The sequence below is a fragment of the Apium graveolens genome, chromosome 1, assembly GCF_009905375.1.
Source record: "Apium graveolens cultivar Ventura chromosome 1, ASM990537v1, whole genome shotgun sequence".
Classification (NCBI taxonomy): Eukaryota; Viridiplantae; Streptophyta; class Magnoliopsida; order Apiales; family Apiaceae; genus Apium; species Apium graveolens.
The window spans coordinates 187541158-187557721 of NC_133647.1; the positions used below are offsets into that span (position 1 = coordinate 187541158).

Here is a 16564-nt window from a genome sequence, read left to right on the forward strand (position 1 = left end):
TTTTTTCTGATTTCACGTGCAATATTTCAGCCATTGTGTGTGGTGACAAATACCACCATTTCAGGAAAAAGTACAAACAAGAACTTTGATCCAAGATCTGTTTAAGATTGAGTTACATATCTCACCATTATTTTATATTCAGACAGTGTATTGTATTGCTGTATTCAGGAACATTACCTCTACTAGTACAAGAGTTAACTATAATACATTGAATTTGCATCATTAAAATTTTGTGATTAGCTATTAACTCAATAGTTAATTAGTGGAATACAGCTTTCTTAAATTTAACTTAAAGTGATTGAGATGTATACATCAAATTATATCTGATTGTGAATGCTTCATATTTGCCTTTCACAAGCACTAGAATACAAGCTTTTCTAGAAACAACGTGATGCACTTAGTTTATATCGACAGTATTTTATTGTTTATATTGTTAATATCCTAAAACTGAGTAAAGTGCAGTATATATAAATTCAGATGCCTCCAATATATACAAAAAGGAGCGGCCTACGATGATCTTACACTTTACAGCCTTTTTAATCAATTTTGCTTTAGGCATCTGAATATATCATTTAAAATAATTGCCACCATATCACCTGCCCATGCCGGAGTTCGGATTTTTTTTTTTACCGATATAAACCTGGAAATTAAGGTTTATCATTTCACCTGAATCGTAGTTAACCTATCACATACATGCATTCAGTTTTATGTACTTTGTAACTGTATTGAATTCATTAATTCTATACCCTGTCGAAAGGGCAAAAGTGTTCGAATCATTGACACCAGCTTATCTTATATTTTAGGAGGTCTAATTTTTCCGCACTATTATATTTTTTTTAGCTAATTATTTTACTAAGTTACTTTAATTTATTGAGAATGTATACACCATTCCTTTATGACTTAGTAATTTTTTGAACTGGATGTCGTAATTGTTTGTTGTCAGTTCGTGATAATTTACTTTGTTAAAAATTATTTATAATATTGTAAGTCATATTTATTAAAACAATTTTAGAATATATATGATGTTGATAAATGAATATAAAACTGAGTGAAAATATAATATTAATATATATGATAATTTTACGAGATTGACAACTATGCTCTAAGATAGTAAGGTATTATATAAAAAAATAAAATAAAAATAAAACCTTTATGAAATGAAATCTTTCTAAAACAATTAAGAGGTTGACGGCGATTATAATAAGTTATCTTTTTGTCACTCTAAAATCTTAATCAAAGCACAGACTACATTGACGCGACATCTAAAGCTTTCCAAGCAAGAAAATAGAATCACCCCAACTCTAAAGCTATAGCTCTAGCCCCCCCTCCTCACTATCCTCATTCCGCGTCCTTTCATTTCCTCCAAAACCCTAATCTCTCTCTCTCTCTCCCATATTCACACTCTCTGAGCTCAAATTCATATTATTACATGGATAATTCCGATAAGCTCGATCCACCCGCCGATTTCTCCACCGAGTCAAGCTGGACACTCGGCGCTGACTCAGACAACATGTTCAACACTTTTTTCCAAGACAGAGATAGAGAGAGTAGCATCTTGAGCGAGTTTGGATGGAATTTTCAGCCCGATATTAATAGTTCTCACAATTTCGCAGAGTTTGATAGGATCCACAATGATTTCGCCGGATCTTCTACTTTTCCGGCAATAAGTAGGGTTACTGATGATCACAACCCTAATACTAATATTATAGATAGCGTGGTACGTGAAATGGAGGCTCAAACTGGACCAACGGCTGAAAATAATCAGTCGGTGTCTTCAAGTACGTCGGAAGATTTGCCGGAAAAATCAACAGCCTCTGCCAGTTCAACTGAAAAAGTAGCTCCGGAGACAGCGTGAGTGTTTTGCGTGTAGTACAAATATATTTTTTACACACACTATTATGTACTAACTACTGTACTATACGCTACCCTAGGCTGTACTGTATATGAATATTACTACTCCTACATATCTTCCCCTGTCTTCAATAACTTAATAATATGTTTGTACTTCTTTTGGTTTTACAAACACTTTTCGGATTTATTAAATTAATTAGTAACAATTTTGATTCCATCTTTGAAAATCAGTGTACATATTTAGTAATTTACGAGTTTATGATCAAAATTACTATATACAACTTTAGATTTTATAAGCTGATAATTAAGTGAAGGAATCAGAATTGAATCTAATTAGGAATGCTTTTATGCAAATAATATCTGTTAAAATATGTGAAGCACACAATTCCGCGTCCGTACGAACCCTGTCCACACGGATCAACAACTTGTAAGGATGGCATTTGTGTAATTTGGTACAAAAACAGGGGTTATATGTGCAAATAGATGAGGAGTATCGAGTACGTAGGGTTTTGTGAATCAGGTATTGCAGGCGCCGTTATTGCGGCGGAAATGGCGTGGGGGTGTTGTAGCTTTTTTGGTGTGGTCAATGATAGGTTTGCATCAAATGATGTTATATGCATAAATATATTCATATATTTGTGCGTGTGTATGTTGAAAAATATGATTTTTTTGTCATGCGTGTTTCCTAGAATTCTCACTTTTTATCTCCTGCAATTATATATTTATGCAAGTGTAAGTGTGCAGCTTTTACATCTTCTTTCACATTATAAAACATCTTAAAAATCTGCTAAGATTTTTTTTTTTAATTTGCATGCCTATGATCCTTCAAGTAGGGTTAGTGCTAATACTTTACTGGCTGCCTCATTCTTAGTGCAATTGAATTTAGGTTATCTACTTAAGTTCAGTGTCTTCTCCTCGTGCTTAATTTACTTGGAAATTTGAGTTGAGCATTCGTCAGATTAACAACATTTCTATTCGGATAGGTAAATTCTGCGTAAATTAATCTCGCTGTGTTACCTGCTTTTGGAATGAGATATACAGTTAAGTTTGTGAGTTGAGCAGCTGCAATTAAGCAATGCCAACTATAAACACTATGGACACAATTAATAAGCCACCAAATTAGATATGGGACAGTACAGGGATGCAAGACCAGTTAAAATGTCTCTAAAAGTTTATACATTGTCTCGTTGTGACTTGTGATGTTAATTTAATGATCATTTAAATTGCAGTTAGCTAGCTACCTTAGTTTGTGAATGTTAGCAAAACACACAAACAATACACAGGCTTATTGTTAGTGTGCTTCTCAATTCTCTTAATATACATGTTGTGAGCTGATAATATATGTGATGCAGGATCAAGGATAAACCGAAGGGGCCGAAGAGAATTAGGCAACCCCGTTTTGCATTTGTGACTAAGAGCGACGTTGATAATCTTGAAGACGGTTACAGGTGGAGAAAATACGGACAGAAAGCTGTTAAAAATAGTCCGTTTCCTAGGTTCTTCTCACTTTCTCCCGTGTCATTCCCTTCTCAGTTTTCATAAATGTTAAATGAAATATATATTAAACAATAGAATACACATTTCTTGGACGACAAATTAATTGGTCGGAGGATTTGGATTTTGGCCGGATTGGATTTTGGCCAGATCATCAGTAACACTGGACTGTTTTGTCAGTGCAGTTGGTACTATATATCAAATCCACCAATTGATTTGAGAGGTACACCTTTGTAGGCAAAATAACCTCATTTTTATAGTGTAATTAAGGTCGGGCAACTTAAACTAAGATTTGTACTCCATGGTCTCAATTTACCATTGTCATTTTGACTTTTCTCTAACATTGAGACTCTGACAAACGAACTTTGAGTACTTTTTTTCATCCCTCCATTTATTGAATTATTTATAGGGCACTATATTTAAAAATTAAATGTAAAGTCAATAATACTTTGCACTGATTTTTTTGAATAGTGGCCAAATTTTTGAATTTGTTAGTTTTAACTTTTATTTAAGACTTCTAAAAGATTGGCTCCAGTCAACTCTTATTCAACTCCCGTTAATATTAACTACGAATTGTAAATAGCATATGTGTGAAATAGCATATGTGTACCGTATTTTTTACACACATTTTCAGGAGAAGTTGTCATCAAATTTTCACATTCTCGAAAAGTTGGTCATTTCTTGAAAATCAATGTAAAGTACGGTTACAACTACGTTATCTACTTTTATAAAACTAGTAGTTAACGACGAAGTGTTGACAACAACCACTCTTTTGAAAACACGAACACAAAAGCGGGCCACTTTTTAGATAATTCAAAAATTTGTCAATTGTTCTGAAAATTAGTGTAAAATACAGTCACAACTATGCTATTTACTCTTAAATGTATTTCATGTAGTTATTAAATTCGTCATATTTAAGTCGCTGTCAGGTTATATGCTTATGCTAAACCTGGTATGTGTAGGTAATGAAGGGTTTTCAAATTGAGTTTCCCCACATGCTACAGAGTAGCCAAGTTCCAAGGCTTCAAACTCTTAGTCCAGTTTGAGCTGTAGTCTAAATTAGGTGTTGAACTAATCATCTCGTTCTCTCTTTGTCCCTAATGACCAATGTGTATGCATACAGTAATCTGCAAATCAAGTTCTTAATCAATGCATTCTAAAATATATAAGACAAAAAGAGCCAAATAATTCCTTTTCATTGTAATATTATATTTTAGTAAGTGTATTTTTTGTAATTAATTTAAATCAACGGCCTGAACTGCAGCAGCTCTTTAGAATTTTTTTAGCATCTTAATGATTTGAAAGATATGGGCAACAAGATCAAATATAGACAGACTATGTGCACGTATACATTTACAATATTTTGGTTTCATCTGAGATATTACATGAATTACTTAATTTGGTAAAGATGTTCATGTTGCTATATCCAGGGTTCATTTTGTTTAGCATACGCTTAATCTGCAGGAGCTATTATAGGTGTACAAATGGCAAATGCTTGGTGAAGAAAAGAGTTGAACGGTCTTCTGATGATCCAAGCACTGTAATCACAACCTACGAAGGCCAGCACTCTCACCATGCCATTGGATTTCCTCGAGGTTCTGCTGCAGGTTTCATTGCTAATCACGAAGCTTTTGGTGGCCACAGATTGATTCCGCAAAATTATTATCCTCCAAGAATTTATTTACCAGCTCAAGAAGTTAGTAATTCTCGTGTAATTCAACCATGTCAATTAATCTCGTCAGTTTCTAATGAAGCTCGAGAATCACCTCAGAATCAGGCCGCTCCACAGGTTCCCCCGGATGGGTTGCTTGGTGATATAGTGCATCCTGGAGGGCGTAAGTAACTACTTAACTTGAACTAATTAGGGTATGTGTACTTTTTTGCTTTCTAATTAATTAAAGCAGTCCATTTTGTAGATATTAATTAACATTCTAATGAAATGATAATGAAGTGGTACTTATAATACCTCATAGAACTTTCACTGTAATTGAGCTTTAGGATATCATATGATATAGCAATATATATGCTATAATAAGATTAATATATAACAAATTTCAAATATGTAAGTGGGATATTGGTCAGGATGTATATATTATTTGATTCTTGCTTCATCAGGCAATTTGCTCCATTTGGACATTAAAAAAGGGTAGGCTAGGAAGTGATTTGAGCGAATTATTAAGATTAATGTTAATTCAATGGGCAGCGGAAGATTAATGGGTTAGTGCCGAAGAACCCAACGGCCATCAGCAAAATTGATACTACATGTATCTTTGTTCAGCAACTTGACTTGAAAAAGTTGAATTACAAAAACTTAAAAAATGAACAAATGCAAAAATGCTGATGAAGGATAAAATATGAATTCAGTCAGTACTGCAGGCTGATCAAATTTTGTTTCTCCATGCAGCTAGCTATTTATATGGAGTGCAGCATATTTAGGTTACTATAGCTTTCAGATAGCTATGCAATCAAAATATCAAAACACACATGGTGGCGGAGCTATATGTGGCCTGGCCAGTCATATCTAAAATTCTCATTAAACTAGAAAGTATAACATGCAAACTACTTAATATTTTAAAAAGTTACATATATATAAATACTTGATAAAAATTATTTATAAACCCGCTGATAAACAAAAATCTAAAAGAAAAATATTAGTCATAAATCTTTCTTTAACCCCGCATCTATAATTTTTTAACTCTAATATTGGGCGCTCTCTATAGCTATTTTACATATTAGCTTGTAAAATGCAAACCGTGCTATGTACAAATTTTTTCTAATATTATATGATTTATATATATATATAAATTGAATTGAAATTTTTAAGATACATAATTTGTTTATTCAAAATTTTATATGATATGATTTAAAAATAATTGTATATATATATATTTGATATTTTTATTTAGAGGTATTTAAATTAAAAAAAATAATATTACTAATTGAAATAAATAGTATTATTGTTATATCTACGTGTGTTTAATAATTTAAACCAAAAATTTCACCCGGGTCAACTGTATATAAATCATTTTTATTTTATTTTATTTTGACACCCATTATACTCATCAAATTCAACTAAATATATTTAGTTTGATTTTAATTTTGTTATATCCGGATCAATAGTACACTTTTCTTTAACTCATATGAATATTATATATTATTTTATTTTACCCAGTCAAATTTTAATTTTGTTTTACCATGGATCAACTCTATAATTTTTTAGACTGAATGAATAATATATACTATTTTTTAGCCCGACACTATTATATCGATCGACGAATCACCGGTTCAATAATATAATTTTTTAATCGAATAAATATATTTATTATTATTATTATTTATCGTAGGAAACCCGCAACCGCCATCCTTCGGGTGCGTAATGGGTAAATCCCACGGGCTCATACAATAGCCTGCAAACCATATGAACCAAGGTAAACCACATTTAAACGACATACTCTGGCTCATGAGGCATAATCACAAATTCTCCTCCCGTGGGATTCGAACCTGTGACCAAGATGATAGTTATCCCCTCGTTAACCAACTGAGCCAACCCTTGCGGGCTATATTTTTTTTTTTTAGCCCTAAATTTATTATACCAACCAAATCAAAAACTATTTTGTTAGATGAAATTGATGATATTAGTATTTAGCTATTAGAGTTTGCCATCAGTACTTGATATCAGAGTTTGACAAAGATGATGCATCATCATTTATCGTCAGTATTTGTTAATCAGTACTTGTCATTAGTATTTGTTCATATCAGTATTTGTCAAGCTGGAAATCAGGAAATATCACATGAGGATATATTTGTAGAGATATGTCGGTGTAGCACTTTACTTATTGTAGCAATCAATTGATGGATATGTATTAACATTCTTTATTCAATTGTAACATATCTTCTAGATTAATTTTTTAGCTATGCAGTATATAAGCACATGTTAGCTTAAAACTATAGGAGTTCAAGATTGATATATCATTTATAAAATCTAGCATCTATCAAGGATATCTATTCATCCTTTGAGAGAGTATTGTAATCAGTTTTTATATATTAATATAAAAACTGTTCATTCTGTTGAGTTATTTAATTCGATTTGATTGTTTAACTGTATAGACCCCCATCTACAGTTGATTTAAAGCCTAGAAATTGGTATTAGAGCCTGCTGTTGATGCACAAACAATTTAAGATCCACAAAACAATCATTAATGGCAGACAAACTCAGCAACATCCCCCACCTCCAGCCACAAACCAAATCAGCCATAACTTCAGTAGACATGAGACTATCACAGTTCCAATCTTGAAGGTACATGAATATCCAATCTTGAAAGGCAAGATGACCACGTGTCTGGAAGCAACAGAATATCTGAACAGGATTTATGATGACCCTTACAGGCCCATGAAACTGGCTGTTGTTGTCCCTGGTTAAGAGGATAAGATGGTTGACAAGAAAAAAAAGGACTATTTTCCTGAGAATCTTTCATCAATTATGAAAGATGCAAAAGTTAGACATCTTTTGCATAGAAGTCTTGATAGTGTTATGTACAATAGGGTGATTGGATGCAAGACTACCAAGAAAATTTGGGACACTTTGGAGGTTAAGTGCTAAGGCACTTCTGCTATCAAGAAGTATATAAGGACAATACTTACCCAGGAGTATGAACACTTTGACTCAAAACCTGATGAGTCCTTGACTGAAATCTATGACAGGTTTCAGAAGTTGTTGAATGACTTATCACTGGTTGATAAAGAATATGAACCTGAAGATTCTATCTTGAAGTTTATTCTTGCACTCCCTGAATAGTGGGACTTAAAAGTCACATCAATAAGGGATAAGTATGATCTTGATGAAACATCTATAAATGAGATTTATGAAATGTTGAAGACTCATGAACTGAAGATGGAGCAGAAAAGTAAGAGGAAAAGGCCTAGAGCAAGACATGTTACACTTAAGGTTGAAGAGAAACCAAGGGAAAAAGTTGGGAGAAAAAGTCATTCCAAAGGCAAGGCTATGATTGCAAAGTCTGATACTGAGTCATCAAACTCTGATGATGACTCAAACTCTGATAATGACTCAGGTATTGAAAGTTTCATGGAAATGATGAAGAAATTCTACATATGGCCACTCTCTTAGTTAAAAAATTCAGGAAGATGGCCTACAAAGACTTCAAGAAGGGAAAAAGATTTTCCAGGAAAGGGTCAAGGTTCTTAAACTCTGATAGGAGGAACTACAAAAGAAACTCTGATGAGAAGGAATCAAAGTCTGAAAAAACTGACAAGTCAAAGATAAAGTGTTATAATTGTGATGGAGTTGGACACTTTGCAACTGATTACAGGAAGCTAAAAGCTGAGTAGAAACTAGCCTTGATTACAAAGAAGATGAATTGGGATGATACATCAGAATCTGATGAGGGTGTCAACTATTCTCTCATTGAAAATGCTGATAGTGAATTTGAGACTACTGAGATGAATGTATCTCAAACTATACTTGCTTTTGATACCGACGATATCTGTGATTAAGGATTTCTTAAAACACTATATGTTAGTTATAAAGATCAAACACTTGAAAATACTAGGATCAAAACTGAAAACTCTAACTTAAGGAGAATAAATGATCACCTAGAAGCTGAGTTAATTTTTATGTTAAAAACTCAAAAAGAAAGAGTTGATGCTTTATATGTTAAAGAAAAACGGTTAGAAAAACATGCATACCTTGAAAAAGAATTAGCTAAAAAAAGAGAAGTAATCAAGCTTAGGACTAATTCAGGAAAAAATAACTCAGGGTTTAATAGAAAGTGGCCATTATGGATCAGGATTAGGTTATGCTAATAAATCTAATTCTGATAAGATAAATGAAAAAGAAACTAAGAAGATTAAACCAATATATACTAATAAAAAGGCAAAGCTGAACAAGTCACAGTTAAGACCTTTTAAGTTTAATTTAATTGCTGACGTTATTAAGTCAGTAAATGAAAAAAGGTCAACATCAACACCTAAGTTAAACTTAAAAACTGATAAGTGTGAACAATTATAATACCCCGACTTTTCAGACAATAAATTATATTTAAATATTCAGCTAAAACTATAAATTTTATTCATAAAAAGAATAAGTTTCTAATTCTCCATAAAATTCTAAAATCCAAAACATAAATAAAATCATCTAAACTGAAAATAAAGTCAAATTCTGGAGAGACGCAACTCCAATGCAAATATAATCACTAAAATATTATTCCAATCAAACTCAAATCAAGTCCACCTTTATGATGTCCCAAAAGTTAAGCAGCTGAAAATTTGTAAGTAATGAGCCAAAGAACCCAGTATGAAAAAAATTCTACACTAGTGGATAAAGTATCATAATTTTATAAAACCAAAATCATTGTCCAAAAATTCATATGACATAAAACATAATTTAATTTATAGCTCACTAAAGCCACAAATACCTGGTGACACAATATCAAAAATACATATTTTTTGTCAATAATGCGCCCCTTACTAAGGTATCATAGAGTGCGCTCCCGAAGACATCATAAGTAGCACTCCGTATTAAGGTATCAAACGCTAGTTCCGGAACTATACGCAATTACTAACCGGTTCATAAGTCAGACCTCACTCGAAATTCTTATTTTTAAAACATGGTACTTGATCCATAAATTTTAAAACAAGAGCAGTGCAATTTTTTTTAAAAGATTTCAAATAGAAATAAAAGTGTGAAAAGTTAACTTACCTTAGTTGAAAAATCACCAAATACACAATTCACAGGTATATGCTAGGTAAGCCTAAATTAAACAAAAAAGCAAGCTTGTTATAAAACTACACACAAAGTAAAAAAAATGTAACAATCATGAAATTAACTTCCACTAATTAATAACATATATATAGCTAATAAAATATTAATTATAAAATTATAGCTAGGTCATGTAGACACATGACAAAACATATATAAATATATAATTCTTAACTAATACAAAGAATTACATTTAACTCAATAAATTTTATATATTTAGTTGACTACAATAATTAAATAATAAAAATTACAACCACAGTCTATTTTAAATTATACTAAAAAAATACTCATTCTAAAAAAACAAACCCAAATAAAAGTATATGTATTCTTTTGTCAAAATAAATATTAGCATATATACAGTTATTTATATTAAATCAAATTAACAAGAAACTAAATATAATTATAAACCCTTTTTTATACCAATAAATGATTTAAACAAGTATACAATTTACTCATTTTTTTGCATATATTCAAACTAATAACATTAATTTATTAGAACAACAAATAAAATATTTAAATATTAACAATTTTAACTACTTATATTTTTTAATAAGACAAGAAACAAAGAAAATAAAATAGAATAAGAGCTTCCTTGTTAAGAAGAACCTGTACAAAAATACAAGTGAAGCAAATACATATATTTATATACATAATTAAGTTCAACGTAGAATAATGGTACGTGACCACTATTTTAAAATGATGTCTATCTCCACCAACAACAGTTTTTGACCGGAGATACTTAAATAAATATATTTATAAAACAACTACACATATATTAAAATCCTAGTCATAAAATAATTATACATTAAATTAAAATTATGCACACATAAATTAAAATAATTTTTTTTAACCTTACTGAATATTTTAGATTAATATAATATAAATATTTTTTTAAAAAATACACGTCATTATATTTTATAACTAATCTATATAATAAAATATTATTTTCTTATCTAACTAAATAATTAAAATATGAAAAGTGTATATACATATAATTACAAATATCGTGGTTATTACAACAAGTTCACACTACATCAGTAAATGTTGGTTTAATGACTCAGAAACAGCTTAAGCTAAAGCTGAAGGAAGTCAAAATGAAAAACAAGGAAAAACAGCCTAGGAAGAACATAAATGGAAAAGTAGGTGTTAATAAGAAAAATAAATACAAACCCATTCCTAATGCACCTACAAAGGCTTGTTCAAACTGTGATAATACTAATCATCTTGTTGTTGCTTGCATGAAGAATAAAGGAATCAACATTGTTCCTCCTAAATCAGAGTTTAGGAATAGAAAAATTAGATATAAACCACAGAATCCATGTTTTCATTGTGATAATGTTTAACATTTAATTTACATATGTAAAGAGTATCACAGTTTGTACTATGATTATTATGAGCTGAAACCCTCTTTAAATAAGACAAAAGTTATTTCCGCATGTGTAAACTCTGATATCAAGAATGTTAGCATAAACTCTGATGTAAAGTCTTCTGCTGTAAATATTAACAAACTTAAAAAGGCCAAAATATCCAAGCAAGTCCGGGTTAATTGTTTATCTGATTGCAGGGTAACAGGAAAAATTCTTTAGTTTTGGACAGTGGATGTTCATGACACATGACTGGGAATAAATCCTTGATATCAGAGTTTAAGGAGAAGGATGACCTAAGTTTTTCTTATGGGGATGACAACTTAGGAAAAACTTTGGGATATGGCAAAATCAAACTTGGAAATGTCATAATTGAAGATGTAGCTCTAGTTGCAGGACTCAAGTATAATCTGATAAGTGTGAGTCAAATCTGTGACACGGGTTATCATGTGACTTTTTATAAAGAACATTATGAAATTGTAAATAACACAAATGGCAATGTTGTAATGAATGGTTACAGACATGGTAACTTGTATGAAGCCAGGGTCTCCACAAATACTGATAGTCCTGAAATGTATCTACCAAGTAGAGCAACTGTGGAAGACAGTTGGAACTGGCATAAAAGACTTTCTCATCTCAACTTTAACAACATAAATGAACTTGTGAAGAAATATCTTGTTAGAGGATTTCCCAATGCAGTGTTTACTCCTAATGGCCTATGTGTATCTTGTCAATGGTCAAACTAAGAAAATCATCTTTCAAGAGTAAAACTGAATCCTCAATTCTTGAACCATATCACTTACTTTATATTGATCTTTTTGCTTCAGTAAATGTAATATCTATTGTAAAAAATAGGTATGCACTTGTGATTGTCGATGAGTATACAAGATACACATGGGTGTATTTTTCGCACACCAGAATGAGACTCCATCCATTCTTCTTAATCAGGTAAGGGAACTGGAAAAGGGATCAACATACAAAGTGATGATCAATAGAAGATAATGGAACTGAATTCAAGAACAGTACTATGGTAGAATTCTGTAAATACAAGGGGATCAAATAATAATTTTCTTCCCCTGGAACTCCACAACAAAGTGGAGTTATTGAAAAAAAGAACAGAACTCTTATAGAAGATGTAAGGACCATGCTTGAAGAAGCAAAATTGTCAACCTATTTTTGGGCTGAGGCTGTGTAAACTGCATGCTTCACATAAATTACAACACTTGTAAACAAGCATGGCAAAACACCATTTGAGATGGTGAAGGGAAAGAAGCCAAATTTGAAGTATTTTCACATCTTTGGTTATAAATGTTTTGTTCTCAAAACTTATCCTGAACAGCTTACAAATTTGATCTAAAAGCTGATGAAGGCATTTTTGTAGGATATCCACTATCTACAAAAGCTTTTAGAGTTTACAAGATGAGAATAAGAGTTTGATGACAAGAAGATTACAGGTCTAGAAGATGTAGATGATCATGAAGAATTGATATTTGAAAATGAAGTACCATATGATGAACAGTTAAATCCTAATAATCTGACAAACTCTAATACTGTAAATCCTGATATCACTTTAAATTCTGATGAGCCACATGTCAGTGGCAATACTACAAATAATGAAGCACATGTTGAGGGGGAGCAACATGATTCATATAAAGAGCCAAGTTCAAGTGATTCAAACCAAGAAGGATCAGTAGATACTTCATCAAACTCTGATTTCTCAAATACTGATGAAGCAAATACTGATAATACTGGAAGCACTGATTCAAGGGGAGCTTCAGGAAATAATGATGGTACATAATAAAGTGAAACTAGAGACTTCATGGATCAAGGCGAGGCTCTACTTCCAGAAGTCAACTTCCTTTTGCAAGAAAATGGACTAAGTCACACACGCCTGACTTAATCATTGAAAATCCTGATAATGGTGTCAAGACCAGAAAAACCACTCAAAATAAATGTCTCTACCATTCTTTTCTATCACAAACTGAACCTAAGAAAGTGACAGAAGCTCTTCAAGATGATAATTGGAGTACAATAATGCAAGAGGAGCTCAATGAATTTGAAAGGAACAAAGTCTGGACATTAGTACCAAGACCAAATAATAGATCAGTAGTTGGTACTAAATGGGTGTTCAGAAACAAGACTGACAGTGAGGGCATTACTAAAAGGAATAAATCAAGGTTGGTTGAAAATGGTTATTCACAACAAGAAGGTATTGATTATGATGAGACTTTTGCTCCAGTTGCAAGGCCTGAGGCCATCAGTATTTTTATGGCCTATGTTGCTCATATGATATTCAAGGTGTTCCAAATGGATGTGAAAAGTGTATTTCTAAATGGTGAACTTGATGAGGAAGTTTATGTTGAATAATCTTCAGGGTTCATTGATCCAAAATATCCAAAATTATGTTTTTAAGTTGGATAAGGCACTCTATGGACTAAAGAAAGCTCCAAGAGACTGGTATGAAACACTTGCTCAATTCTTATTGGAAAGTGGTTTCAAAATAGGTACTACTGATAAAATTTTATTTTATAAGTACTATAGTAAGGACTGGTTGCTAGTTCAGATATATGCTGATGATATTATTTTTGGTTCTATTAATGATAAACTCTGTGAGAGGTTGTTAGATATATTTGATAATGTCATGGCTAATATGTTTTATGTTTAGTTTTCAGATCTTACGTGAACAGGATAAATCAGTACTTATACTGGAAGTCAGGACTTAAGGATATCAGTACTTATATTATCAGGAGATAATCATCAGAAGATAGATATCAGAACTTAAGTGCTGAAGGACAATCAGATAAGGACAGTAGCTGATTAAAGGAAAGAAGATCGAGATAAACATAAGAAGAGATATGCATGAAGAAGGAATTCCGTGAAGAATGGAATACTTGGAAGAAAAGATATCTGATTGATATATTTTATGAAGCAAAATTATATTCCATATCAATTAGCGATTATCTTGTAACTGTGTAGTATATAAACACAGACATAGGGTTTACACTATAAGTGTTATCATTATTAGAAAAGATTATTCATTGTAACCCTAGCAGCTCTCGTGATATTTGTTCATCACTGAGAGGTAATAGTTCCATACTGTAACAGAGTTTATTATTTCAATAAAGTTTGTTTTCTGTTACTTAAGTTCTTAAAGTTCGATTTGAGTGTACTATACACTGTATTCACCCCCTCTACAGTGTGTGTGTGACCTAACAATTGGTATCAGAGTCTATCTGTTAACTTACATACAGTTAAAGATCCAAACACAATCATGTCGGACACAGAAACTCCAACTAAGCCTATCACAACTGAGGAACCACCAAAGACACAAATTCAGAGTCGGTATGAGACCATCAGAGTCCCCATACTGAGACCATCTGAATATCCCATATGGAAGGTAAGGATGACCATGTTCCTGGAAGCAACAGATCCAGAATACCTGGATAGAATCAAGGAAGGTCCTCACAAACCAACCAAACTCGCTGTTACAGTTGCAGGTGAAGCAGCAACGACCGTACCAAAGGAGAAGAGTGATTATACTGCTGAGGACATAGCATCAATTGCTAAGGATGCTAAGGTACGACACTTACTGCATAGTGCCATTGATAATGTAATGTCAAACAGGGTAATCAACTGCAAGACTGCTAAGGAGATATGGGATGCTCTGGAAACAAGGTGTCAGGGAACTGACACAATTAAGAAGAACAGGAAGACAATACTCACTCAAGAGTATGAACACTTTGACTCAAAGACTAATGAGTCATTGAATGATTTATATGATAGATTTGTCAAACTTTTGAATGATTTGTCATTGGTTGATAAAGAGTATGATCTTGAAGATTCAAACCTTAAGTTCCTATTAGTTCTTCCTGAATGTTGGGATTTGAAGGCAATGACAATAAGAGACAACTACAATCTTGATGAAACAACTCTTGACGAAATCTATGGAATGCTCAAGACTCATGAGCTGGAGATGGAACAAAGAAGCAAGAGGAAAGGAGGAAAGTCAAGGACAGTTGCTCTTAAGGCTGAAGAAGAATTCCCCAAAGCAGCTTCCTCAAAGAAAGACAAGGGTAAAGCTCTTTTCATAAAGTCTGATACTGAGTCATCAAGTGCTGAGAGTAATGATGACTCAGATTCTGAAAGCTTGCCTGAGACTGATGCTGATGAGGAGATGATGAAGCTGTGTGCTCTTATGGTGAAAGGAATCACAAAGATTGCATACAGGAAGTTCAGGAAGGGAAAAAAGTTTTCCAGGAAAAGCATAAGTTCTGATAAGAAGAATTTCAGAAGATCTGAAGGCAGAGGAGGAAAGTCTGACAGAGGAGATTACACCAATGTTAAATGCTATAACTGTGGTGAGAAAGGCCACATATCTCCTGACTGCAAGAAGGTAAAGGGTGACAGAGGCAAGGCTCTTGTCACAAAGCAGAAAAGCTGGACAGACACTTCAGACTCTGAAAGTGAGGAGAACTATGCATTGATGGCAAATGCTGATAAAGAAAGTGCTGAGAGCAGTTCTGAAGCTGCTGAAACAAAGGTACCTCAGACTACTTATGCTTTTCATACTAATGATATTAATGAGTTGAGAAGATATCTTAAAACCATGTTTGTTAGTTATAGAGATCAAACCTTAACATGTGAAAGATTAACTTCTGAAAATCTTGCTTTTAAGAAAAGAAATGATTTCTTAGAAAAAGAGTTAGTTATATTCCATCAAACTCAAAAGGATAGAGATGATGCTTTTTATGTTAGGGATGAAGTGCTAAAAATGAATGAATCTCTAAAAAATGAGTTAGAAAAGGAAAGAGAGATAATCAGGACTTGGACTAACTCTGGCAGAACAACTCAAAATTTGCTAAGTAGTGAAAATTGGAAAGAGGGCTTAGGTTATGGAGAGAATAAGAATGATAAAGGAACTGAAGAAATTAAGCCTGTTGTTAAGCAAAAGCCAAAGTTAAAACCTGTTAAGTTTGTAACTGTAAAGTCTGATAATGAGAAATCAGAAGTTAAAGAGGAATTAACTTCTGACAAACTAAAACAGGAAAAGACAGCTGAAGTAAACATAGGCTTAATGACA

The 16564-nt window shown here is 32.4% G+C and overlaps 1 protein-coding gene across 1 annotated transcript; it reads left to right on the top strand.

Moving 5' to 3' along the window:
• Window positions 1-1236: 1236 nt before the first annotated feature.
• On the top strand, window positions 1237-5332 carry LOC141673474 (putative WRKY transcription factor 57). Its single transcript, XM_074480225.1, has 3 exons — window positions 1237-1851; window positions 3204-3347; window positions 4810-5332. Exons 1-3 carry the CDS (start codon window positions 1430-1432, stop codon window positions 5186-5188), a joined length of 945 nt encoding a protein of 314 aa, XP_074336326.1. The 5' UTR covers window positions 1237-1429; the 3' UTR covers window positions 5189-5332.
• The last annotated feature ends 11232 nt before the right edge of the window (window positions 5333-16564 follow it).